The sequence below is a fragment of the Protopterus annectens genome, chromosome 2.part0, assembly GCF_019279795.1.
Source record: "Protopterus annectens isolate FY-2018-M chromosome 2.part0, PAN1.0, whole genome shotgun sequence".
In the NCBI taxonomy this organism is placed as follows: Eukaryota; Metazoa; Chordata; order Ceratodontiformes; family Protopteridae; genus Protopterus; species Protopterus annectens.
Genome location: NC_056728.1, coordinates 312,167,702 through 312,194,359, shown reverse-complemented (window position 1 = coordinate 312,194,359; position 26,658 = coordinate 312,167,702). Strand labels below are relative to the sequence as shown.

At 38.7% G+C, this 26,658-nt stretch overlaps 1 protein-coding gene across 1 annotated transcript in view; it reads left to right on the top strand.

Moving 5' to 3' along the window:
* Positions 1 to 26,658, top strand: part of CCHR2.PART0H5orf63 (chromosome chr2.part0 C5orf63 homolog) — a 188,989-nt gene that overhangs the window by 15,860 nt on the left and 146,471 nt on the right. The window contains exon 2 of the mRNA XM_044060793.1: positions 8,353 to 8,476. Within this exon, the coding sequence (XP_043916728.1) occupies positions 8,363 to 8,476 (114 nt within the window). The 5' untranslated portion in view covers positions 8,353 to 8,362. The remainder of the gene's footprint in view (positions 1 to 8,352; positions 8,477 to 26,658) is intronic.

The window sequence follows — 26,658 nt, the reverse complement described above, 5'->3', positions numbered from 1 at the left end:
ATGGTAATCCCGTCAGCTAGGTGTGCAGTAATAGAGACCAGTGGTAATCCCGTCAGCTAGGTGTGCAGTAATAGAGACCAGTGGTAACCCTGTCAGCTAGGTGTGCAGTAAGAGAGGTAAGTGGTATCCCTGTCAGTTAGCTGTGCATGCAGTAAGACAGATAAATGGTAACCGAGTCAGCTAGGTTTGCTGTAAGTGAGACATATGGTAACACTGTCAGCTAGGTGCAATGACACTTTCTCTCTGCAATAAAGGCAACAGAAAACAGTTTCACAACACTCTTTTTCTGAATTGCGGCTCCTGACCTGATGACATCAGTGGCACTAATTGCCTCTGCAAGATTATGACTTGTGCTTGACAGGGATTGCTACATATTTCCCTGTGTCTGTGCTGTCATGCAGGTGTAAGCAAATTCCTCTGCCATAGTATGCGAGAAGTTAAGCTTAAACAAATGGGAGAGCATTCCCTTCCTTTGATTCCCATGCAAGGAAATGAAAGTTTCATAAAGTACAAGCAGGTTGCTGGTACCTAAATGATACTAGAACCATATTGTAAGGGAAAAAGCAAACTAAGAGTTGAGTTAAACTGTAGGAGAGGGTGGACTTTTCCTCTATGGGTATAACTCCATTTTATATGTAACAGAAGTTATTTCAAAGATGGGGGAAGGCCTGAATAATAAATCTGTCTCTCCAGTGTGCCTTTCTTATTGATTGGTTGATTTTGAATAAGATTCAAGTCTTTATTTTGGGCATTTATGCAACCATTTGTTTTGTGGAAATGTAAAAGGAGGGTTGAGTTCTGAAGAGATTATCCATAGATGCTACTGTGCTGCCATCTCGTGGTCATTGGAACACATGCACAAAAACAAATAGATTTTTCACACGTTTCACAATATGCATTCACACTCTTAACTATATGCATTTGTGTATCTAGGGAGCAGAGGAAAGAAGCTGGAGAGTCACCATCTAAATGAAAGGCACATGTGGTGGATATGTCTGCCTGTCTGTCTGTCTATCTATCTATCTATCCACACTCTGCAACATTACTGCGTTGTTACAGTAGCTGATCTATATTTTTTTCGGCTAATTTCATGTTTTATTTTCTGTACTATAAAATTTGACTGCAAGACCACTGATGCTGGGAGACTAATGATCACTGTGATTTAAATGTTGCTCCATAGTCCATTAGCATTAGTCTGGACACCTACTAGATAGCTGTATTTCATACACAGTTTTTGCATGCATCAGGAAGAACCTTGTGATCATGTGCATTTAGAAAATGCTCCTCATTTCTTCTGTTCTTTGTGTTCAGTAGCTTTGAGTCATTATGCATGTTCTTTAATGCAGGATACTATTGTCATTGGTTTGCAGTTTTGTTTGCATTTGATTGCAAAGCCATATTTTTCTACCTTTTCTGTCTATACTTTTTATAAGTTGGTTAATTAAATCTGTTGAGAAAGTGCATTGATGCCTTTTAAGAAGTGATGAGCTCCTGTAACAGTTAACATTCTTATGTTTAATCATCCTTACTAAAAGGTTGTTAATCTCTGTGGCTTTCCTGACTGCTACACCAAGCATATTGGTCAGCCAGTGAGACTGTCTTACTGTGCTGTAAAATGAGTTAGTAGTTGTTGATCCATTATAAATTACTGTCATATGTCTGGCATTATCATATTTTTTTCCTTGGGCCTGTGATACCTGTCTGCTAAAAAATTCATCAAAGACAATGTCTGTTGATTTGAAAAAAAAATCACTGAAATGAACAGAGCAGAACAAACCCAGAACTATCTGCAGTCACTTTTATGGGAGGCAAACCCTGCTCACCAGACACACTTTATACTACAGACATCTTAACCTAATCCTAAACCTATACATACCCCAATCCTAAAGCTAAACCTATCCTTAAGCCAAAATTAAAGCCGTAACTCCATCCTAAACCCAGTCTCTAAAAGTCACTATAAAAACCTTATTGGTCCAAATGGCATTTCATTTAGTGCAACCTTTGTACAAAATAAACAAAAAGGCTTGAACAAACTGCCAACAAACAAGTAACCTAGTTGCACCATCTTACCTGACATCTATGTCTGTCAGTTAAATTATGTGTTTGTTTTTAATTCAAAATAAGTCCTTATTTGTATTTGTAAGCATCAGTTATCTTTCGATCAGTAAGCAAAAAAATAAATAAATAATATATCTATATATATATATATATATATGTTTCTGTGGCACCTTATGTAGCTATTACTAATTTGAACTTTGCTGTAACCCATAATTCCGTGATAGGGACAAGCATACCAACATTATTTTATTTTTCACTGGAATTTCTCCTTCCCATAATGTGGGCAGCACTAAGGACTTAAAGAACACATCATAGCACTAGCTGCTTGTAAATGATGTGCTTCAGACCACATAACCTTATCTCTGTAATCTCTGACACATACTGCCTATCATGTTCACTACAGCATCTCTTCTCTAACTCCTAACATGTCGCTACTCTTAACTGTTGAAAATATTGTACATAGTGCCTTCTGTTTACTGCCTTCATAAACAAATTTTTTCTATTGTATCTCAACTATTCCTTTGTTTTTAGCATGCTCTTTTATTGTATAAATTATTTTAACTTTTTCTACTTGTGTGTTCACATTCTGAGTTGAGACTGAAATTGGTCCAATAGGATCAGTGCTGTACCCCAGTATAACAAATCGTATGTATAAATAAATTCCAATCCCAATGCATGAAGTATACCATCAGTTGTATAATTGGTTGTGACACTGACAATACCACTTAATCAGTTTTGCAGTCAATTGTATTCCATGTTTGAGTGTGTGTATGTGTCTGTGTGTGTGTATATATATGATTTCATTATGTATGGCTGAACATACTTAGTGTGGAGCAGAAAATGGCATCATTAACAGTTTCATCATAAATAACATCGAACTCCCTAAATCCCAAACGTGCAAAAGATTGAGAAACAAAAATTATTTCCTTTCCTGATCTTCACACTAACGCCCCCCCCAATAACACTGACCTCAAATTTACCTGAGTAGCGGTAGTACTGCAGGAAGGTAAGGAGTGGGGTTAGTGTTGAGGCAGAGTCAGGGTTAGCACTCATTACTAAGCTGAGCAGGGAGACATACATAAACAGTCTCCTTCCAAATCCCACTTACCGTTCTCAACAAAACATACTTTTGAGTTATGGACCTACATATATATATATATATATATATATAAAATCTTATTATCTTACCCATCACATTTTGAGGCTTTTGCCTATGGTGCACATGTATGTTTCTTTTGTTAAGGTGCCCACACACAGTTGCTTAAACTGATGTGGTAGCCAGTTCATAGTCATGTAGATTAGCTGCTGGTATATTTCAGCACCGTGTAGTACATGCGTGACTGTGAATTTCATTATCACCTAGCAGTCCAGCTCTGCATATATGAGGCTAGAGATGCACTGGACAGAACTACTTTTTGGAATCTAAGCCAAAGTAAAATGTTTGTTAATTCCAAAAAATCCAATATGTTTATCACCCCAAGGGAAAAAAATGAAGGCAGCTATAAATGACAGTACAAAAAAGAGGTGTGAATTTTGAGAGATGAAATAGGGGTATGATCCAAGTGAGTGGGAAAGAACAAAGAGCAACAATTACCTTACTCAGTTGGCCAAAACCCTCAAACTGTGATAGGGAAGATGATATAAGGAACTACTATGAAATTTAATTCAAGCCTGGTATGATATGCAATGTGGAAGCTTAATAGGATACAAGTGCCACAGAAGGGAAGAAGCAGTTAAGTCCTCTGACCCCTGACTCCCCCATCCCCTTCAATCCCAAGCACACACCACCTGAACTCCATAAGAAAACATGCAGACCTACTAGTTCTTAGCATTAACACTAGAAGAATACTGAACAAAATAGACAAACTTCACACAACTCTTTCCCTGTATGCCCCCAACTTAGTACTCCTTACAGAAACGTGGCTCAAACTACACAACAAAAACAACAAAATACTTCCACCAGGGTACAATATAATTAGAACAGACAGATTATCTAAGAGAGGGGGTGATGTTGCCCTTCTTTTCAAAAACAACCTCACCGTAGGGACTGTATTAACATTGACATCCCTATATTTAGCAATGCAGAGACTGTTTTCACCAAGGTGAAAATTAACCAACTAAAACATATGAACCTACTTTGTATACATATATATATATATATATATATATATTTCTACTTGAGATTACTGAAATCTCAGTAGACCGACTGTTAAAGCACCGAGCCAACAACACCAAAATTACACAAAACTGACACCTCACATACCTGGCACACACAATCCCATTCCCGACAATATAAAATCCCAACAAACCTCCCTAAAACATACAGATAACAATGCACACAAACAACATACAAAAGAAAAAACACAACATTCCAAATACAACTACCTAGGTCCTGTCATCCACACCCCGCCCACCATCTAAACTAATCTAAACACTTACCACTAAGACAAAACATACACTACAAATAAAACACCATAACATACATACCTTCACATTTCACGTTATGGCCCCCCTGCAACTTATAGATTCCAACTCCAAGATCGTGCTACAATGTCCACAAGAGGGGATTTCCTGTACCGCTCAAGTTGGACTAACGAGCATTCGGAAGATAGCATTCTGACATATCGCTCATTTGACACATCGAGCTTTTCGGCTGGGTGTTTTAAAAGTCGGTCTACTGAGATTTCGGTAATCTCAAGTAGACCCATATATATATATATATATATATATATATATATATATATATATATATACAACAAACAAAGCACTAAATGTGTCTAGCAGGGGGGCAAGCCCCCCTGCACCCCCCCCGCTACTTATATATACCAACTCCGAGATCACACTACATTGCGGAAACGGGAAATCTTCCCGTTCCATGCTGTATGGAGATCTCCATTTAGACCGAGTGTTTAAAAGCTCGATCATATGGTCTCAGCTATATGAAAGTCGAGCTTAAAAAAGTCTGACTATCTGAAGGGGACCCATATATCTATACCTCCTGGGGACAACACTGGAGCAGTAGAATCCATACTCCACTGATCAACCCTATCCGTTCCTCAGGAAACAATTATCCTAGGGGACTTTAACATAGACTGGCCCTCCCTTAACTCACCTCTACCCTCCAAGCATATAAATCTCTATGATTTCAGGCAGGTAATACAAACTCCCACCCATATAGATCAATCTATGAATAAAGAGTCCATCTAGACTGGACACTTACTATCCATCCATCCTCAGCACAACAGTTCTGTATACTACCCAACACTCTAGGTGACCATCTTCCCACCTTTGTAGTAAGATAACACGTTAATCCTTTAAACCCACAAAAAAAGTCCTTCCAACAAATACGCTACTCTAAAAACTTCAAATCAGATGATTTCATAACAGCCTTAAACTACTACAACTGGTCTCCACTTACCTGCCTTCCACTGGACATGGCAGTAGACCACTTTAACTCTACCTTTCTAGATATACTTAATCAGCTAGCCCCTCCTAGAACAATTAGACTTAAATCCAACTAGGCTCCCTGACTCTCCAACACCACCCGCCTACTTCTAAAAGAAAGAGATAAGGCCTGGGATACCTAGCATAGTAATAAAACTAACTCAAATAGACAAATATTCCTTGAACTAGGAAATAAAGCTAAAAGACAAACAAGAAATGATAAAAACCCACTACACTGGCATCCAAACTAAACACAACTCAAACCCACAGAAATTCTGGGCAGCTATTAATAAAATTCTTCAACCAGATAAAACTAGTATCCCACCCCCAAACATAAATGGTACCACTAACAACATGCCATCCAATTCATTGACTACTTCACCAATTCGATTTTTAGGTTGATTACTCCTTCTTCTACCACTAGTCTCCCTAATCTACATAATCTCCCAAACAACCAAAACCTCTTTTTACTCAGACAAGTCCCAACCAGTCTCATCTTTAAACACCTGTCCAAACTAAAACCTACTACCCTCCCAGCAGATAAACTCCCAACTGAATACCTATGAATAGCAGCCAAAGCCATCACCTATCCTGTTTCTGTATTAATTAACAAATCCATAGCTGAGCAATCGATACCTTCCCTCTGAAAAGTCTTTCACATAATTCAGTTACATAAAGGTGGTTCATCAACTGAATTATCCAACTACCGACTAATAGGGGTATTATCCACATTGTCAAAAATATTGCAAAAATGTATACACTCTCTGATACTAAGCTATCTCTTATCCAAAAGCCTTCTTGCAAAATACAACACGGGTTCCATCTATACCATAGCACTATTACTCCCCTCGTCAGTTTTACAAATACTGTCAATCAGCAATGGAACCTAGGTAATCTAGTTTCAACTGTCTTTCTAGACCTGCCTAAAGCATTTGATACAGTCTCACATAACATACTCCTAACTGTCCTCTTTGAATTCAACCTAGCTAAATCTACCCTTCTGTGGTTTAAAGACTATCTCACCAACTGACGGCAAGCTGTTAAATGGATGGACTCCCTATCTCCCCTCCTACCAGTTACCCTAGATGTACCACAGGGATCTATACTTGGACCCTTGGTTTTCACCATTTTCACAAACAACCTACACACAACCACCCATCAATCAAATTTGGTCCAATATGCTGATGATGCCACACTAATCTGCTCAGTTCACTGTCTCCAAATTTTCCAAGAAAAAGCCCAAGAAGCCTTCACCGGTATAGAAACCTGGCTGTCAAACTCTCAAGTTATTCTAAACCCCCCCCCCAAAAAAAAAAAAAACTCATGCTTTTCTATCCCTCCAAAACTACTGAACCCACTCCCCCTTTTAAAATATCATCTACGGACAACACCCTTATCACCCCAGTGCCACAAACCAAACTACTAGGGACAATCTTCGACCAAAATCTTAAATTTGATAAACATGTAGCCCAGACCGTCACTAAAGTTCATAAAAACTCTGTACCTTTTATCATTGCAAAAACTACCTACCTGACCACAGACAGTAAAGCCAGCATAGCTAGAACACACCTACTCTCCACATTACTGTATTCATCCCCTGTTCTACCAACCTAAATAAAGGCGACTTAAACAAATTAATCACCTGCTATAACAAAATAGCAAAATTTGCTACCAACTCCTCCTATTGATCCCATCACTGTCAAGTTCTTAAACAATTAGGTTGGCTAGAATTACCCAGCTTATTACACTTTAACCAACCTACCCTGGCAGATCAAATAGTCTACCACCCCAACAAAACACCAGCTCTAACAGGCCTAGTCAACCCCTCCAGCAGCAATGGCCAACTAAGATCCACAAACAAAGCGCTTGTAGAAATATCCAAAAGCAAATACACATCAGGGGACTCCCTTTACTCAAATGCAGTTGCCAAAATCTGGACCTCTCTCCCTCTTGAAATCAGAATGCTAGATAGCAAATCTAACTTCAGAAATTAACTAAAGGTCCTACCTAACAAATTGCTGGATATGCAACTGTCAAGACCGAGACTAAGTAACTTAATTAATAACTAGTCCTTTCTCATAATTAGCCATATATAATGTATACCATGATAAAGTACTGCAGTTGCACCGGGCATGATACGTGTGTATCACTATCCCATGTTTACCACCTGTACCCTACTTTCTGGGTATTATTTTAATGTATTTTGTAATGACTATGTTGAATATATTTGTATTGAATGTTTTGAATATTTTTCCATCAGGATTATGTTGAACATCATTCTACTGAATCTCTTGAATATTTTTTGTATTGTTATGTACTATGTCGAGCTTTTCTCCCCAGCCCTCCGTTGAAAACTGGCAACTTCTGCCCAGTTGGACTTTCCCAGTAAACAAATGTAAAATAAGTAAATACTCATTTACTGTTTGGCTTTTGGCTGTTTTTGTGTGTGTGTGTGTGTGTGTGTGTGTGTGTGTGTGTGTGTGTGTGTGTGTGTGTGTGTGTGTGTTCAGTTGATCTCGTGTGTGTGTGTGTGTGTGTGTGTGTGTGTGTGTGTGTGTGTGTGTGTGTTCAGTTGATCTCAAATTAGTAACAACTGGTTTTGATGATTTAACATAGTACTTGCTCTGAAGTACAGTGAAGGGAAACGTTTAGATTAGCGCACTCTGAAATGAAGTAATTGCACATATGACTTTGAAACTGATGACTGGAACTGTTAAGTTGCCTTTAGATGAGGAAGAAATGAGGAGACATGTAGTATCTGTACTCAGAAGTTGTACAACTGCAATCATTTTGATTGTCTAAAAGTTCTAACAATGTAGTTTATCTGACAAATTTCACATTTGTTTTTAGATAAACAAGTATGCGGCATTTAATTGCTCCAGTGAGAAGACTAATACAAACCAATCTAAATCCGATGCTCAAGAGATTTTATGCACTGCAGAAGGATTTACCAGTGCTTACTCTGTTCACCAAGGTAATTCATAACATATGTTTTCAATAAATGTTAAGTAGCAGTAAATATTCTAAAGCTGGCATTATATTTCTGTACAAAATTGTTACTTGAGTGTTATTCTGCAGTTTTTTAAGTTATTTGCATTATGGATTTGTTTATTAGTGTTATTCTGCAGTTTTTAAAGTTATTTGCATTATGGATTTGTTTATTAGTGGTTCGATATCCTTGTGGAGTTCAGCATTAACTAAGCTATACAAAGAGAAGGTACTGCTGTACTTGACGAGTGATTCTGTGGAATCAGAAAAATATTTCTGCAATCTTGGCATCTATTTGCTTGTTCCATCTCATCAGCAAAAAGATAATTTGAAGGTTCTTTTATCACTCAACCATCAGCTAACAGCAACATGGCTTTCTTTAATGGTATTAACAACATGAGAAATAGTAATTCTTCATTCTGTGCACTTTTTAAACACTTTTATTAAATTTACACAAACTGAATAATGACAAGGGTACACATACATTAATAGAAAAGAAAACAAACCATTGTCAACATTTTTCATTTTCATGTGTTATACGTTTTCTTTTTTTTTAACAATTATCATTCACTCCATTATATGAATTGCTGAAGTCTGCCTTCCCTTAAATTTATGTCCTTCTGAAGATTCTTCTGCCTACTGACATTCCCTCAGCAGGAATCTAAACCCTAAGTCCCCCTCTAAACCCAGTTACCTGGCACCTCGTTTAGAATTCTCTCATATCTCATCAGCCATGTACAGTCACTCCATTGTAGATCTAGCTTTAGTAGATCTTTTGTTTTTTTTTTACAAATATTCAATACTTCTGTTATGTTTGGTTTAAATTTTAGTTTTCATTTTCTAGTGATTGCTTTTTTGGCAGCCAGTAGCATTAAACATTGTAAGGTGTTACTAAATCTGGACATTCAGTTTTTATATCTTAGCTGAAAAGAATAATTTTCTTAGCTACAGCCCCCCTCCCCACACACACACAAACACCCATAACATTTCTGACAGAGTACTCTGTAGGGAAGTTTAAAATCTGCCAACTCGTTACATTTCCAAAACATGTTCCCAATTACCCCTCTCCTTCCTGTCAGACCTCCAGGATTTTCTCTGCTTGAGGAAACATTCTCTGAAGTATACTTGAGGTATAAGATACCTAATCAAACACTTCCATGCAAAAGTCCCACACCTTCTAGACTTTGTCGAATACTTGGGAGCCATACAAATTTTCTCCCTCTGTTCCTTTGTAGCTTGCCTTTCCTTTCTCTTTTCACAATCTTTCCAGACGTCTTTTGATTGGTTCTTATAGTTATCAGCATTATTTACATACCCTAATAATAATTCCTTTTTTCCTGCTCTTCACTGATGTATAATGGTCCAGTTGTAATTGATAAGGCTGAGTCGGCAATAATTTTCTCCCAGCAGTTCTGTGACCAGTTTAAGAGCTAAAAAAAGTATGGCATTAACCAGTACAATGTTTCTGAAACAGTTTCTGCAATTTAATCTTATAAAGGCGGGCATGCTCTTAAAAAGGGCTAGGAAGACTGTTGGGCAGATAACATTTCTAAAGTTTTGCTTTCTAACCTTTGGCTCTCTACAATGTCACTAGCATTATCACTCATCAGATCACTTAAAGAGCATAGAAAAGGACCATTGTCTTAGCCAGCTATAACAAGGTTTTCTATCTCCCTGCAAATTCTAGGCCTGTCACTTGATGTTTCATCTGATATGGCATGTATTACAAGCATATGACAGGAATCTGTATTGAGTCCCCCTTCTTTTTTAATGGTTTCTATACACATACAAAGCCTCCCAGAAGAGTTTGGTTATCTGTTTTCAACTGACTGTAAGAAAAATAAGTGACCTGTCAAAATGTTAGGGCTGTGTTTCAGAATTGTATCAACAACTTAATGTCATACTGCCAAGGTAATGATTTGTTCATTAACAACAGCAAATGATGCATTCTACACATTGAGAGGAAACATACCAAACTTCACTATGCTATTGAAGAAGCTTTAATTTCAGTTTATAGCAAAATTAAAGACATGAACACCTGTGGCTGAGCTGAAATTCAGTTTCAACTATAATGTGCTATCTTTAGATTAATAATGTGATGGAATACTTGATACTGAATGGAAGTAGTAACAGATTTTTACCTCCATTTGTATCACTAACATAGACCCATAGTGATATATCATGCTGCCAATTGTTCATATTGTACTAAGAAAACTATCTAGCTTTAAAAAGCACACTTAATTTGCCAAAAATTGGGGGGGATTGAAATTATGAAGCTGGACTCAAATACATTGCATTGCACACCATTTCATATAGGTTTTGAGGGATGAACTGTGTCTGGCCTGCAGACCTACTATATATACACCACTTAACGTTTGAATCCATTTATTTAATTTGTATGACATTGAGTAGAAACACATAGGGATGCCTTCAGATTTAAAAATGTAAAATCTAAGCTGTTTTTATCTGCATCATAACTCCTTAATTTGGGAAGATGTCTTTTTTTAAACTTTCTACTTTGACATCAGCTCCATCTGCACCAACATTTTATACTGCATGAGGATTATCTCTTGCTTTCTCTGCTATAAGAGGACCTTGTCTTATACTAGCATTCTGTACTCCCCTGCAGCAATATGTACCATACATACCATGGGAGGATGTTCTGCAGCACCAGGATTCTGCATTGTAGGAATAATATTTCCAGCACATGAAATTCTGCACTAACTGGTTGTACAGTAGGAGTATAACTTATCCTGCCACTATTCTGAAATATAGGATGACAGCCTCATTAGCAGCACTTTGTACAGTAAGAGACTGTCTCCCTGCACAATCACTCTGTACTGTAAGGGGCTGTCCTCCTACAACAGCACTCTATACTGTAGAGGACTGTCCTCCTGCACCAGCACTCTAGACAGCAGGAGGCTGTCCTCCTCCACCAGCACTCAGGACAGTAGGAGGCTGTCCTCCTACACTAGCACTCTGGATAGTAGGAGGCTGTCCTCTTGCACCAGCACTCTGGACAGTAGGAGACTGTCCTCCTGCACCAGCACTCTGGACAGTAGGAGGCTGTCCTCCTGCACCAGCACTCTGGACAGTAGGAGGCTGCCCTCCTGCACCAGCACTCTGGACAGTAGGAAGCTGCCCTCCTGCACCAGCACTCTGGACAGTAGGAGGCTGCCCTCCTGCACCAGCACTCTGGACAGTAGGAGGCTGTTCTCCTGCACCAGCACTCTGGACAGTAGGAGGCTGTCCTCCTGCACCAGCACTCTGGACAGTAGGAGGCTGTCCTCCTGCACCAGCATTCTGGACAGTAGGAGGCTGTCCTCCTGCACCAGCACTCTGGACAGTAGAAGGCTGTCCTCCTGCACCAGCAGCCTGGACAGTAGAAGGCTGTCCTTCTACACCACCACTCTGGACAGTAGGAGACTGTCCTCCTACACCACCACTCTGGACAGTAGGAGACTGTCCTCCTACACCACCACTCTGGACAGTAGGATACTGTCCTCCTGCAACAGTACTCTGGACAGTAGGAGGTTGTCCTCCTGCAACAGCTCTCTGGACAATAAGAGGCTGTCCTCCTGCAGCAGCACTCTGAACAGCAGGAGGCTGTCCTCCTTCAACAGCACTCTGGACAGTAGGAGGCTGTCCTCCTTCATCGACACTCTGGACAGCAGAAGGCTGTTCTCCTGCACTAGCACTCTGGACAGCAGGACACTGTCCTCCTGCACCAGCACTCTGGACAGTAGGAGGTTGTCCTCCTGCACCAGCACTCTGGACAGTACGAGGCTGTCCCCTTGCACCAGCACTCTGGACAGCAGGAGGCTGTCCTCCTGCACCAACACTCTGGACAGTAGGAGACTGTCCTCCTGCACTAACACTCTGGACAGTAGGAGGCTGTCCTCCTGCACCAGCACGCTGGACAGTAGGAGGCTGTCATCCTGCACTACGATGCTGGACAGTGGGAGACTGTCATCCTGCACCAGCACGCTGGACAGTAAGAGACTGTCCTTCTGCACCTGGAATGTAAGAGGCTGCCCTCCTGCAACACCACTCTGGGCCTCCTACACCATCACTCTGGACAGCAGGAGGCTGTCCTCCTTCACCAGTATTATGGACAGTATGAGGATGTCCTCCTTCACCAGCACACTGGACGGTAGGAGGCTGTCCTCCTGCACCTGCAATCTGGATGGTAGGAAGCTGTCCTCCTGTACCAGCACTCTGGACAGCAGGAGGCTGTCCTCCTGCATCAGCACTCTGGACAGTGAGAGGCTGTCCTTCTACACCAGCAATCTGGACAGTAGGAGGCTGCCCCCCTGCACCAGTACTCTGGACAGTAGGAGACCGTCCTCCTGCAACAGCACTCTGGACAGTAGGAGACTTGTCTTCCTGTAACAGCACTCTGGACAGTAGGAGGCTGTCCTCCTGCACCAGTACTCTGGACAATGAGCAACTGTTCTCCTGCAACAGCACTGTGGACAGTAGGCGACTGTTCTCCTGCAATAGGACTCTGGACAGTAGGAGACTGTCCTTCTGCACCAGCACTCTGTACTGTTGGAGATTGCCCTCCTACAACAGCAGTCTGGTTGGTAGGAGACTGTCTTCCTGTACCAGCCTCCTGTACTATAGGACACTGTCCTGCAACAGCACTGTGGACAGTAGGAGACTGTCCTGCTGCACCAGCACTGTGAACCAAGGTCACACAGTCATGGGAAGAGGTTAGCCATATTCTATGTAATGGTCTAACAGCAATGTGTCTTTTATTTCCAGAGATGCAATCATTCCCTAACTGTGAGTTTTCCCTGTTATGTAGTATAGTCAGTATTTTTTTTCTTGCAAATGCTTGGCTATAACTGTGTGAATATGAATATTTAACATTAAATTACGTATAAAATAAAAGATTTTTACGATGAAAAAATCCAGGTATGAGACACAAGCATATTCCACAGTCAGACAGCTGTTTAAAAAGATTTGTTGTTGAAAGTGTTTCCACTCTGTATATGTAGAATATTTTGTATGGAATTTTTTATACTGCTCTTAAAAAAGAGTTTTGCAAGTCAGATATACTCAAGACCTTTTAAAATAAAGTGGAGTGAACAGCACTGCTGCAAAAATGAGAATGGCCTTAATGTACTTGTAATCACATTTAAATAATCAAGCCTTAAAATCTCAAGCAAATATATTATAAATCAGGCTGTTTATATTAAAGTTACTGAAAAAAGTTTGCATTAACAACCTGAACCAAAAAGTTGAAAATGGCAGTAAAGAAAATAAGTAAAAAGAAACTTTGGTTGGCTTTAAAAGAATACTGTTCAAAAATACGAGTTTTACTGACCATGAACAGAATAGATTGGCACATGGAATAGTCGTTAATGTTGCTGCCTTACGATGCGTGGTTCTCCAGTTCAGTTCTCAACTGAGGTACCTTCTGTGTGCTGTATGTATGTCCTCCCTATATCTGCACGGGGTTTTGTCTGGTGCTCTGTTTTGCTCCAGTATCCTAAAGACATACCACAGGTGAAGTAACAATTTTCCAAATTGTCTGTCTGTGTTTGTCCTGTTTTTGAATGAGTGTTTGTATATGCTGCAATGAGCTGGCATGTTGTCTGCCTTGCATAACAGGGTAGAAAGAGGCTTTCCTGCAACAGTAATTTGGATTAAGAGAGTAATCAGGGAATGCATGAAGTACTATTAAAGGAAAATTTAATAATCTTTTGTTTACATTGAATCTGTCAAAGGCATTCCTGCTTTGGCACATTATATTTCTGTATGGAACATTCAAGACAAGTATCCATATAATCTTCAAATAAAAAGACATTGCTTAAAGAATAGAACGATTTCTGAATGGACATGTTATGAGGAGTGTAAAAAAAAAAAAAAAAACTACACCATAAAACTTTTCTACAAATATAGACTTGGTTAACAAAAAACATGTATGCAAAACATTTTATGTTTTTTGTCAGATGGTACCTCTCAAATGCTGTTTATGGTTGCCTAAGGTTTTCTTCACATTATATGCCTTCTGTTTAATGTTTTGCTATTTTCCACTTGTACAGGTCATTTACATGATATTATCTCCTATTGTAGCTTTATACTTTCTTGTTTTTCTGTGATAAATCATGTAATTTCAGTATTTTTATCTGAAAATGTAAGAGTGTGATAGAAAGCAAAAAAAAAAAAAAAAAAAAATCAGCCCATGAAGCCATGTACTAGTTGGATTCAGCTTAATACCTGAAAGGAATGCGATGACACTTTGTAGCCCTAAGCGGCAGTAATCCCCACCACAAAAACAAACAGCAATATGAAGTAATAGGGAACTAGTAATAGTGACAAGAAAACTGAGTTTTTGGAGAAGGGCAAAGCAGTTCAGTCCTTCTGAAAAAATCCTTCTACTTGTTGCTCAAAGAGGAAGGAAGGTAAAAATCCAAACAGCAATGCAAGCCGCAAACTGAAGACGATAAGTAGCTCCCTTAAAGCTGCACATTTTGAAAGAATCTATAAATCGGAAGGCTGAAACTAAAAATAAGGCCTGGTGAGGGTGCTTGCAGCTGTTTTAACAATTTACTAAAAGTATAACAGGTTATGGAGGACTTAAGTGCTATAGGTGTAGCTGTTTCCCATTCATGTACTCAGCAGTATAAACATTGGCATTTCTCAGAGTTGATGGCCATAAACCTGATCAACGGGAAAACAAAAAAAAACTTTGTGTTTTTTTTTCAAAGTACCCCCTTTCATCCTGGTGTGGTCAGCTTTACCCCCTTATTTGACTTTACCTCATTATGGTAACTCTGTGGCTACACACCCTCAGATAAAAGGATATATCCCTTTCCTGAAGTTACGTAATGTGCTGAACATCTGGCTGTAAACTACATTAAGCTGACTAGAGTGAAATTGATGCCCATACATGGTTCATAACGTTGCCCTCTTATATAAAACTTATAGCAGGTTAGTCGCATTAGTCATAGTCTAGTAACCCTGACTTTCATCAGAAAAGTATACTGGAGTCTCTGCTGAAGGAGAGGTTGATGGGACAGCTTAATTCATAGTTTATGTAACCTGATCAGCATAAATATACAGCAGATGATCTTTTTAAGTAATCATAATATGGATGCTTGCGATCAGGTCATGGTGGTTAGTTTGTTAATATGTCCAAGAAATGGATTTAGGAACTTCAACTAGAGTGTTTTTTTAACAAGAAGTATTATATTACCACCTTACTTGGAATCTGCATGATTATTGATATGTATTGAACACAGATTTGTAAAAAAAAAGAGAAAAATAATCCACTAATCAGATTTCAACCACAAAAATGATGAAAAGGTTGTATAAGCTTCAAAGTTATCCAGTTTATTTAAGATGTTGCTGACACTGAGGTGGGCAGTTTATAAAGCTTTTTGTGATAAGGATCAAGAGAGTGAAAACCTAAAACGGGTAGGGAAGTATGCGAGCCAGGATTTAATTTATTCTGGTCATCAACTCGCAGCTGAAGAAGAAGAATTAGAAAGAGTGAAAAAGTGGGGGATGTATGCATATTAAACTGCTGGAAAACAAAAGTCAACTTTCCTTAACTCATGTGTTAAGTCACTAAGTAAGGTATTTATTGATTTATTTATTTTCAATTGTTAATCAGTTTAGTTCAAGTGAGATAATAGCCCATTTTCAGCAGATTCCTGGGGAGGAAGGCTCCAAGGCATACAAGTTACAGCAAGCTGGAGTAAAGACAGACATTTGTTTTTAGGAAAACCACAGTAAATGTAAAAAGGTTTAACATAAGGCATTTCTTTCTAAGTATACAGGATAACTGCTATACTACATTTCAGGATAGTTAATACAGGTACTAAAGAAACGACTATTGTACTGAAACAGTTTCGTATAAATATGTGGATGTAGCAGGAATAAGAAGCAACTTGTATAGTATGTGTATTAATTAAAAAAGGAAGAAACAAATCGATACGGTGAAGAGTACTTATGTATAGGTGTGAGATGATGTTTTGTACAAGAATTACTTGAGAAAGGGTAGAAGGGCAGAGGATGTGATATGCAGATTTAAATTATTTGTATAATTTTCATATAGCTGCTGTAGAATAGTGATACTTAAGTTGTCTGGCAGTTAGCACAAACAATTAAAGCTCTGTGCTCTTAATGAACTGCTTCCCTTAGTAAATGTGGTAGAAGGTTTGATTTTTTTCCACCTCCATTTGTCTACGGCGCAAATGAGCAAGTCACTTAACCAGAAAGTGCTCTTGGGGTCGCCCCTGAAAATGGTCACATTGCTCAGTGGGATTATCCAATTAACATATAGAAAAATTGAAAAAAAAGTTTGGTTTATAATGAGAGGTTAGGCAGAGAGAGAAATTTGTTGATTTAGTGGAAATGTGTTAGAGCCAAAATTAGTCATTGTGCTAACCAAGGTACATATGTGTGCCGAGTGTAAGGTATTGAGTGGGTTGTTAGCGAGAGTTTGAGGTAATAGAAATGTTTAGCAGAAGAATATATGAATAAAGAAGGTATATGCTTCTAGAGAAAAAAGCGAGTAAGAATACAGTACACTAAATTATACCATCCTTGGGTTTTATATACTTGTTTGTGCTTGCCATCTTTTCAGGTAAGGCTGCACAGGCTAGCTGAGGGATGAATTTATTAAAACCCATACAGTCATCATACTTAATCTTGAAAGAGGCTAGGGTACTATTTTTCAGTGTACAGGAAGCTTTTCCAAAGGTAGGAAATATGTTGTATGAGGAGCCTGTCCCACCACTGACTGTTATTTATTTTCCAGAGGAGATTAAAATCCTCAGTGTAGGTATCAGATGATCTACTGGTTTTATGAAAGTGAATGAGATAAAATAGGGTAGGGTATTTAAAAGTATAAAAGGCTAAGCATAGGTCACTGTGAAAGAGTCTGTAGAAGATAGAATGCAGAGACAGAGAGAGAGAGTGTAGACTGTCTGCATGGATAGCTGAGAGACTTAAGTCCTATGACTGACATGGTCAAATTTTTTAGGGAAGGATCTCTTGCATTGGGTAAGATGGTTAGAGATATGCATGTAGAACAGAGTATTATATTCAATGATGGGCCTGATAAAGTATGAGCATTGGGTGAGTGTGACTTTTCTGATCTAGAGGAAATGCCTTTGGAAATTATCTGGATTAGGAAAATTATGTCTGTGAACTATGATGGAGATATGATGGTCAAATTATACCCCGTTGTTAACATAGGCACCCAGGTGTCAGATAACTGTGTCAGTTTGGAGGAGGGTTTCATTGATATGGTATGAGCTATGGAATTACTATTTCCCAAATAGAACCACACTGCCTTTCTGAAAACTGAGTCTGAGATCGTAGTTGTTATAGCAGGAGATGGCATTGTCAAGCTCTGATTGTCCATAAGAGAGTTAGTGATTGGTCCTAGTTTGCAGTTGTCAGCAATAAGCTTTGAACCTAGATCTCAATATCAGAAAAGAAGATGCTGAAAAGGAGAGACACCAATAATGACCTTGCAGGACACAACAGTAACATTCTTGCATTCTTTGGAATCATCGGAACTACAAGGTTATTTGACCAGAAGCCATGCATGCCTTGTTAGTTACCACCTTCATAGGTTCATAGGTAAGTAATAGGCTAGTTGCCCTTGCAAGCCATTTTAAGCCTAGCCAGTTTCCCTTCTGGTGCTTTAATTAACCTGTCCCATTTGGTGTTAGATTGGCCTTACCCATCCCATGGTCAATAATTATATATTACTCTTAGTGAAAATAACTGGGATAATACCATAGATAATCTGTGTGGACCTGTGCATGGGATGACGGATTTAGAAGCTGTCTCTGTCCATTAGTAGTACAGGGGGTATTCCATGGGTAAACTGTCTGTTTCCCATCCACAGATCTAGGTTACACTTTAATATGGACAGAGGTAAGTTTTGTTTTGTGTGCATGGGGAGTGTTCCAGAATAATAATAACCTCTGCAAGATATACCAGTCCTTCCAAACTTTTCTGTTGATGCTGCAGCAATGGTTTAGATCCCTAGATCAAGTATTTCTCATGCAATTTGACTTACTGATGTGCAGTAGTATTGGGTCAGAGGATGCCTTGTATGCCAGACACAGGGTCAACTTTTAACAGGCTGTACCAACCAGAAAACACCAGCAACATTTACTGTTTGAGTTCTGCCAGTGGACAGAATAAGATTTTTTTTCATACTGGCTATGTAAGTGTGTCAGTAATGCCAGAATGGAGGATTGCATCAAAGGTTTTGACCAAGTCAAGGTAGGTGGTACATGTGGAATGATCATAGTCCTTGGCTTCAGTGACCTTAACAAAGAAGATAACCAGATTTAGGAGACAGGATGATCTATCTGCCTTTGACAAAGCTGGATTGATCACAAGCTAGGGCCAGGAGATTACCATGTCTACGTTTATGAATTCTGATAGGATACTCTCCATAGCCTTGCATATATTATAAGGCTAATGGAGCTATCATTGCCTGACTCAGTGGTGGGGACCCATTTATGAACTGATATTTCCATGTCAGATTTCTGGGCATCAGGGACATAGCTGATTGAAAGGCTGACATTTACAATGTTAAGCATAGATTTACACAGATTGTATTTGATGTTAATAAGACCCACAGATATAATGCTCTTGGCTTTTGATAGGGCCACAGGACTTAATCAATGGTGTTCTTTTGGGAGTGGTGGTGACTGAGGTATAGGGGGATCAACAGAGTGAGTAGATAGTGTGAAGGTGGACCTAAAGTTAATCACTAGGATGTTTGCTGTTCACTTGAAATCAGAGTAAGTGGTAAGTCCAAGGTTGGGGTCATGGGGGATATTGCCTTGTAATGATGGGGTGCTAGATAAACATGGATACTTCCCTACAGTGTCCAGTGGGTCTGAAGGAGCGATAGGACACACGTTTGGGAATCTTTTTTCTGATTGGACTCCTAGTATTTAGTAGTAAATATAGTCTTTATTAGAATTTGCTATGTTAGGAAGTCCAGGAGACAGAAAATGCCCAAAAAAGGGGCCAGAGGTAGCAGAACATTTAACCAGCAGTCAAAAAGCCATGGTGAGCGAGGGGCAAACCAACCATGGCAAAACAAGAAGGCTTGCTGACACAAACCGGATCCCTCCTAAAATGGTGACAGCTATACACATCCAGCTGTTAAAGCCACAGATTTTGTCCTTGAATAGAGGCATCATTCTTAGAGATGCAAAATGCCATTTAGAACTAGCATCTTCCCATGCATTGGCCACATGCCTAGCAATCCAGTGGCAACAACTGAATTAATCAATTAGCAAACAATGAAAAATGTTAAATTAATCAATTAGCAGTAACTGAGCAACCAAAGCTAAGCAACAATAGGCATGGATTTAGGCCTGTCATCTCATTCATTGGTTTCCACTGCTAACAGCCATCTAAATACCTTGTTACCATAAGGACTTTGATCTACTTTGTCATCTGTTTACTGTTATTTTAGTCAGTAACAGTGACACTGTTTACATTTGACATTTTTTTTTTCATTTTAGGCACCATGTTATATAAGATGGAATTTTTATTACCTGCTTATCTAGTTCTTCAGTTCTGCTGCATTTCTTTATTTACTACGGGAACAGATAACTATTATTATATTTAAAGTGACTGCTTCTTAACTACCGTATTTGACAGATGGACTTCTAATAAGTTTTGTTCACGGTTTTATTTTACAAAGTACAGTAAAGTTTTAGTCATAGTTTTATTTTACAAAATACACTACAACATGAACTTCTTGGCCACACCACTCTGAAAATAAATTTATCTTGGTAAAGACACCAGTAGCTGAGGGATGTCTGGGATCAGTGTGGCTTTTTTTCCTGGACATCACCATAAATGCCACTGTCATACTGTGTAAAAAGTTCAGTAGCCAATAGGAAATTATGTTAGAGAACCATATCAAGAAACAGCAATAGGTCCTCCCTGACACACGGAATTAATAAGCAGTATAAAATCTCAGTGATTAGTGACATATAGTACATCAACACCAATACTATGAATACACTTCCTAAACGTGAACATCAAAACTGAGATACAATAATAATCATGGTGGCAGACCCGGCTGAGCGATCAAAACGCTACAGTCTTCCCCACCAAAGGCACAACGTGGACCTGTGTGAAGACGTTCAAAGTCAGAGGAAATTGTGCAAGAGGACTGTATTAAGGAACAGCAACAAATCCTTCTGGACTGACTCAAAAACAGCAGATATAAAGCTTCTTAATTATCATCTAAACAAAAGGCAGATAGAGCTTAAAAGACTAAACACATTATTCAGATAAAAGTATCAGCAGTCTAAATCACTGTGACCACTTAATAATAACATCAAAGAATTGTCCAAGCAGTAACATGTAAGAATTATAAAATTATTTTAGGTAATAATAATGGAAAAACTCAAAAAGGAGACTTTAAACTCATGTAGCAACAGTTGAAATTAACTGGTATGTGAGATGAATCTATAGCATTGCCTTATTTACATGGGCTAACTTATATATAAGATGAAAAGAATGTAATATGTTCATCATATGGATCACTGCTACAGTAGCCTTAGCTATATGGGTTATATCCTGGTAAGGATAAAACAGCTGTCTAGCTTCCAAAGCGTCAGTACATTGTATGCGCACAGAGTGTTAGCTCAGGCTGAGCTGACTGAAAAGTAAGATTTGGATACCGAACCTTTCAGAGCTTTCATGTTAACAGAAAGAGAGGGAGGCTAAAGCCCTTGTAAGGACAATGCTAAGAAAATAAAAATAAAAATCCTCACACTGGCAACAAAAATATACAAAAGTAAGATGGATGGAGGAAGGGAGTGGCTACTGCAGCAGTGATCGTTCAAGTATGCACTGTTATGGTTGTTTACTTGCACAACTCTACTATATTCATCATATGACTCACTGCTGCAATAACTGTACCTGTATAGGTTAATTACCATAGGTTAGACTGACTTGAGGGGGAGGATGTCCAGGAGCCCAGAGAATGGTCCTGTCAAAGCCTGTCCTAGATCTGGAGGAGAAAGAATCTAGTTTATACTGTTTTGTAAAGTTTCCACAGAGAACCAAGTTGCTGCTTCTAGAATTCAACTCTTTACAAAAAGCCACAGATGAAGCTAAGGCCCTTGTAGAATGAGCCTTGACAATGCCTGGAATTGTTTGATGATGGGTATAGCAAAAGGTAATAGCATGAGACAACCACTTGGAAATCTGTTTTGATACAGGTTGTCCTTTCTTACTTTCGCAAGAAATGAGCAACTGATCAGAGTTCCGAAAAAATGTTGTTCTGTCAAGGTACTGTAGTACCCAAATTTATCCAAGGTATGGAGTATCCTTTCTCCCTCACTTTAAGGTTCTGGAAAGAAGACAGAGCAGATTAAACTCAGATACCTCTTTAGACAGAAATGTAGGATTAGTTCTTAAGGAAACCCTGTCTTTGTAGAAAATGAGAAAAGGCTGACCCACCATAAAAGCTTGAAACTTAGATATTTTTTCTTGCAGGCGTAAGAGCAATTAGTGGCACTGTTTTTCATATTAAGAATCACAAGTCAGCCTAATGAGCTGATTCAAATGCAGCAATAGTTTTTCTAAAACAAAATTTAGATCCTGAGGAGGTGCTATCTGTTGTCTATATGGCTTGGTCTGACTACTCCTTTCAAAAACATTTTCGTATGAGATTGCATTGAAAAGGTAGATTCATGGGTAGACATGCTGAAATGGTCAACAAATGAAAATTAATTGAAGAATTAGATAGGTGAGTGGGCAGCAACTCATACAAATAATGTAAAATCTGAGAAACACATGCTCTGAATGGGTACTGTTTGTTTTCTTTACATCGACAAGAAAACCTTTTCCATGTACTAATAAATAACTTTCTAGTAGGAGGTTTTCTTGCCTCCTTTAATGCCTATTGCACCTCCTCAGAAATAAAAGAAGGTCCCTAAAAGTGTTAATATTTTGTCATACAGGCAGTCATTTACATTTTTGGGGGTCAGGATGTATCAGACACCCATTGTCTTGTATGAATGAATCCAGTCTTTGAGGAAGCTTGTGGTAATTGTCCCTAGCCATTTCCAAAAGAAGGGAGAAATGCTGTTGCATGAGGCAGAAAAGTGTCACCACAATTATCTTTGAGAGTCCTGTTGAATCTTCTGAATGACCCTGTATATTAGTGAAGAGGATGGAAAAGCATACAGGAACAGTCCTGTCCAAGGAAAAAAAGCATCTGTTTAGCAGGCCTTCTTACATGAATTTCTGGAGCAGAAGTTTGCCAAATTATACTTGTAAGTGGAGGCAAAAAGATCTGTTTGAGGTGTTCCCCATAGTTGGATCAATTTTTGGAAGACCCCCCGATTCAACTTCCATTAGTGAGAGTGTGTTATGGTCCTGGTCAGCTTGTCTGCTACACAATTTTGCTCTGACAGTATGTAAGATGTCTGTAGAGTGAGCCTGTGCTGAAAAGCTATATCCTAGGCTACCATGGCTAGTCTGCATGAGGATAAAATGTGTTTTCCCCTTGCTTCTTTATGTACCATATCACCATTGTCTTGTCTGTAAACAATTGTAGAGATCTTGGGAACCACAGATGATTGAGAGAGTTGAGAACATATTTATTAGTGCCAGCATCTCTTTTATGTTTGTGTGTTTTGGTCTGTTTTTTTTCCCCATTCCAAAGACCTTGCACTTTTTTCCCTATAGACACTACTCCCCAAGCAAAGTTGGAACCAACTGTGCTGGAGCTGGGTGGAAGAATGGGATACCTGTATAGTGACAAATTTAGTGTCACCACCAAAAAAAAAATCTCCCTTTTCACAAACCCCAAAGCTGGAATTTAGAATGTCAGGAGATGTTGATGTTGTGACCATACAGATTTCAGGTAGCTCTGGATTTTTCTTATGTGGAGACTTACAAGAGGGATCATGAGAATTCTAGAAGCCATGAGACTCAGAACCCTTATAAACTCCCTAGTTCAGATAAAAGTCTATGTGGAAAAACTTAAAAATAGATCTTGATAAAGAAAAGCTCTTTAAACTGAGGTGTTCAGGAGCCACCCAAGAAAGAAAAAAAAAAAAAAAAGAGTCAGACAAGACTTTTGTATGTTCTCCTGGAACCCCAGTCTCTGTGGGAGATCCCTTACCATGTTGAGAAATTCCTAACACTTTGAAAAAGACTCTGCAAATAAACAAGTTATCTACACATTTCAAAGCATAAATACCTTGTAGTCTAGGGTAGGCTATCACAGGAGATGGACACATTGTGAATATCCTTGGAGCAGTGGACAGACCAAAGGGTAATGCAGTGAACTGATGGTCATTAAAATTTTCTTTTTCTAGATCACACTATCTGAAATTTGGATCTGTAAGAATGTGATGATACGTATCTTTTAAATCAGAGGTCACAAGAAAACTCAGATGGAGACTAATGGGTAACAAGTTGTGAAGGGATAACCTTTTGAATGTGAGAACTGTCACAAAGAGCTTCAGAAAATAAAGACCAAGAATTGGTCTCCAAGAATCTTCTTTTTTGGCACCAAAAACATTCTTGAATAAAACCCTTCCCCTAACTAAGGAGGAGATGCAGATTTTTTCACCCCCTGAGACAGCAGATGTTGAATGACAGGAGGAAAAAGAGAAGTTTGTTCTGGTGAGCGGTGGGAACCTTGAAAAGGAGGGAGAGACTCCTACTGCCATCTATAACTTTGATGAATTGCTTTCAGAACCTATCTATCTGAAACTATCTTTTCCAAAACAGAGAAGTGGAGGTTCAAACTTTCTGAAAGGATTAAGGGTTTGCCAGGATGGAAAGAATGAGGGGAGTCTTGTATATAGTCATTCAGACTTAATAGATTGTCCTTTGTTCCTGAGGGTTCCTCCTCCTTTCTTTTTGGACCCTTTCTACTAGTGCATTTTAAACATTCACGTACCAGCAACTTGCTAATCCTGTTTATTTTGCTTTTTAAACAGGGTTGTGGGAGTAACATTAAATTCATTGCCAAACTCAGAGAAGGAAGTCTGAAAATCTGAGAGATTCATTTAATCATTTTACCTCTCTCATCTTACTTTGTATGGATATCTGCAACAGATGGTCTAAAACCTAAATCTCTATCCAGTGGAGAATTCAGAGTTTTATTTTTGACATCTTCTAGAAGGTTTTTGAGAACACAACCAACCATAACAGTTCCAGTGGCATCAACCTTGGGAATGACATCAGCAGAATCATAAACACATTTCAAATACTGAGTAGCCACATGTGACACAGAAGCAAGTAAATTGCGTAAGGCGGATTTTTCTTCAGAAGAGAAAACAGATGCCATAATATTTCTAATATTCTCAAAGGAAATATGCATCAGAGTTACCTTATGAGCTTGATAGCCCAGACTTCTAAAACAGTGTTGCTGAAGGGATTACCCAAATCTGTCAACATCTTTCCCATCCTTGTCAGAATAAAGTTTTTAGTAGTAGCTAGGTTCAATAAAACAATTGCTGTTGTGTCTGATCTGAGATGAGTGTATAAAAACTTACAAGACTGAGACAATTTATACGATCTACCTGCTTTTTTGTGGGCAGCAGGCTGGCTATCAGGCAAGTTATAGACTGTGACAAGACATCCTCCAGTGCTAAAAGAACTGGAGGAATGTGAGGTAAATTATGAAAAAATCCCATTGTAACAAATCATAATATCTTTTCCCACGTCTGTGAAATATCATTATGTTCCCACTGAAACAACTGATTCATTCTGGAAATAGTTTCACTGAAAGAGACTCCTTCAAAGGGATTGGCCAAAGCTACACTCTGCTCAGAATCTGAGTCAGAAATTTGAATTTGTCATTTCACAGTCACATTGAACCTCACCAGAAGATAAAGGATCTCTTTTATCTTTTATCAGAAACAGCTGAAGTGGAAGGGTCAAGAACCTGAATTAAATCTTGAGCTAAACCTAATAAACCACTCCTGTTCAAAGTGACAAGAGAAGAAAAATGTTATATTTTTGTGTCTTTATGACAGAAAAATCTGAAGAAAAACACCCACTTTTGCCAGGAAAAATCTCCCTATGGATGGGTATAGCTGGCTAGGCATTGTGATATTCCATGTCTGTTCTCTCAGTACTGACAAGACTGACTCTCTCTTGTCCACCAAGGATATTCCAACAGATGTAGAGGACATGTCTAACCCATAGCCCATGGAGGCTGTAGGGACTACATCAGAGGAAACCAAAGAACAAGAGAAATGGTTGAAGGAACCCTAATGACCGCAACTGAGTCACCCATCTGTGGCTGAGGCACTTTAGCAGCCTGCTTTGGTGGCAAAGGGTGTTTAGTAATTTTCTTCTTTTTTTAACACCTTTTTTAACACCTTTATTGAATTATCACTTAAAACATAGACAAACATACATTTAAATAAAAGAAAACGAACCATGTTAACATGTTCACAGTTACAAACATTTTAAATGACATACATGCTTTTAAACAATTATCATCACTCCAAAATTACATAAAGTGCTCATTTCCTATTTCCCTTAAACCTCACTCCTTCCCCAAAACATTATGCATGTATTGTTCCTACAATTTCCATTTTTTATGTAGTTTGCTCCTACCCTTTTGTAAAGATCCCACTTCCAGTTCTTTTATCTCGTTTACAGTATTCACTAGTTCAAATAAAGCTGGTTTAGACTTTGATTTCCATTTTCTAGTAACTATTTTATTGACAGCAAACAGAATTAAACTTAACAATGCCTCACTATGTCTACACAATTCAGATCCTGCATCCCAGCTAAAAAAAAATAATTTCCTTAGTTACATTCATTTGCTCACCCAGTATTTCTGACAGAGTACTCTGTATGTGATTTTTAAAGTCTGCCATATTATTACTCTCCCAAAAGATATGTTCCCAGTTACTTCTTTCTTCACCATCACACCTGTAACATTTGCCATCTACCTGTGGTTGGCATCTGCATTGGATATGAAAATACATATGCAAACATTTCCAAGCAAAAATCATAGACCTTCTAGACTTTGTTGCATATTTAGGAGACACATGTATGTCCTCCCATTGTTTCCTTGTGAACTGCTTATCCAATCTCTTTCTTTGCCATCTTTTCTAACTTCTGATTGATTACTATATTTATTTTGCAATATTTTATGTGGCCCTACTAATT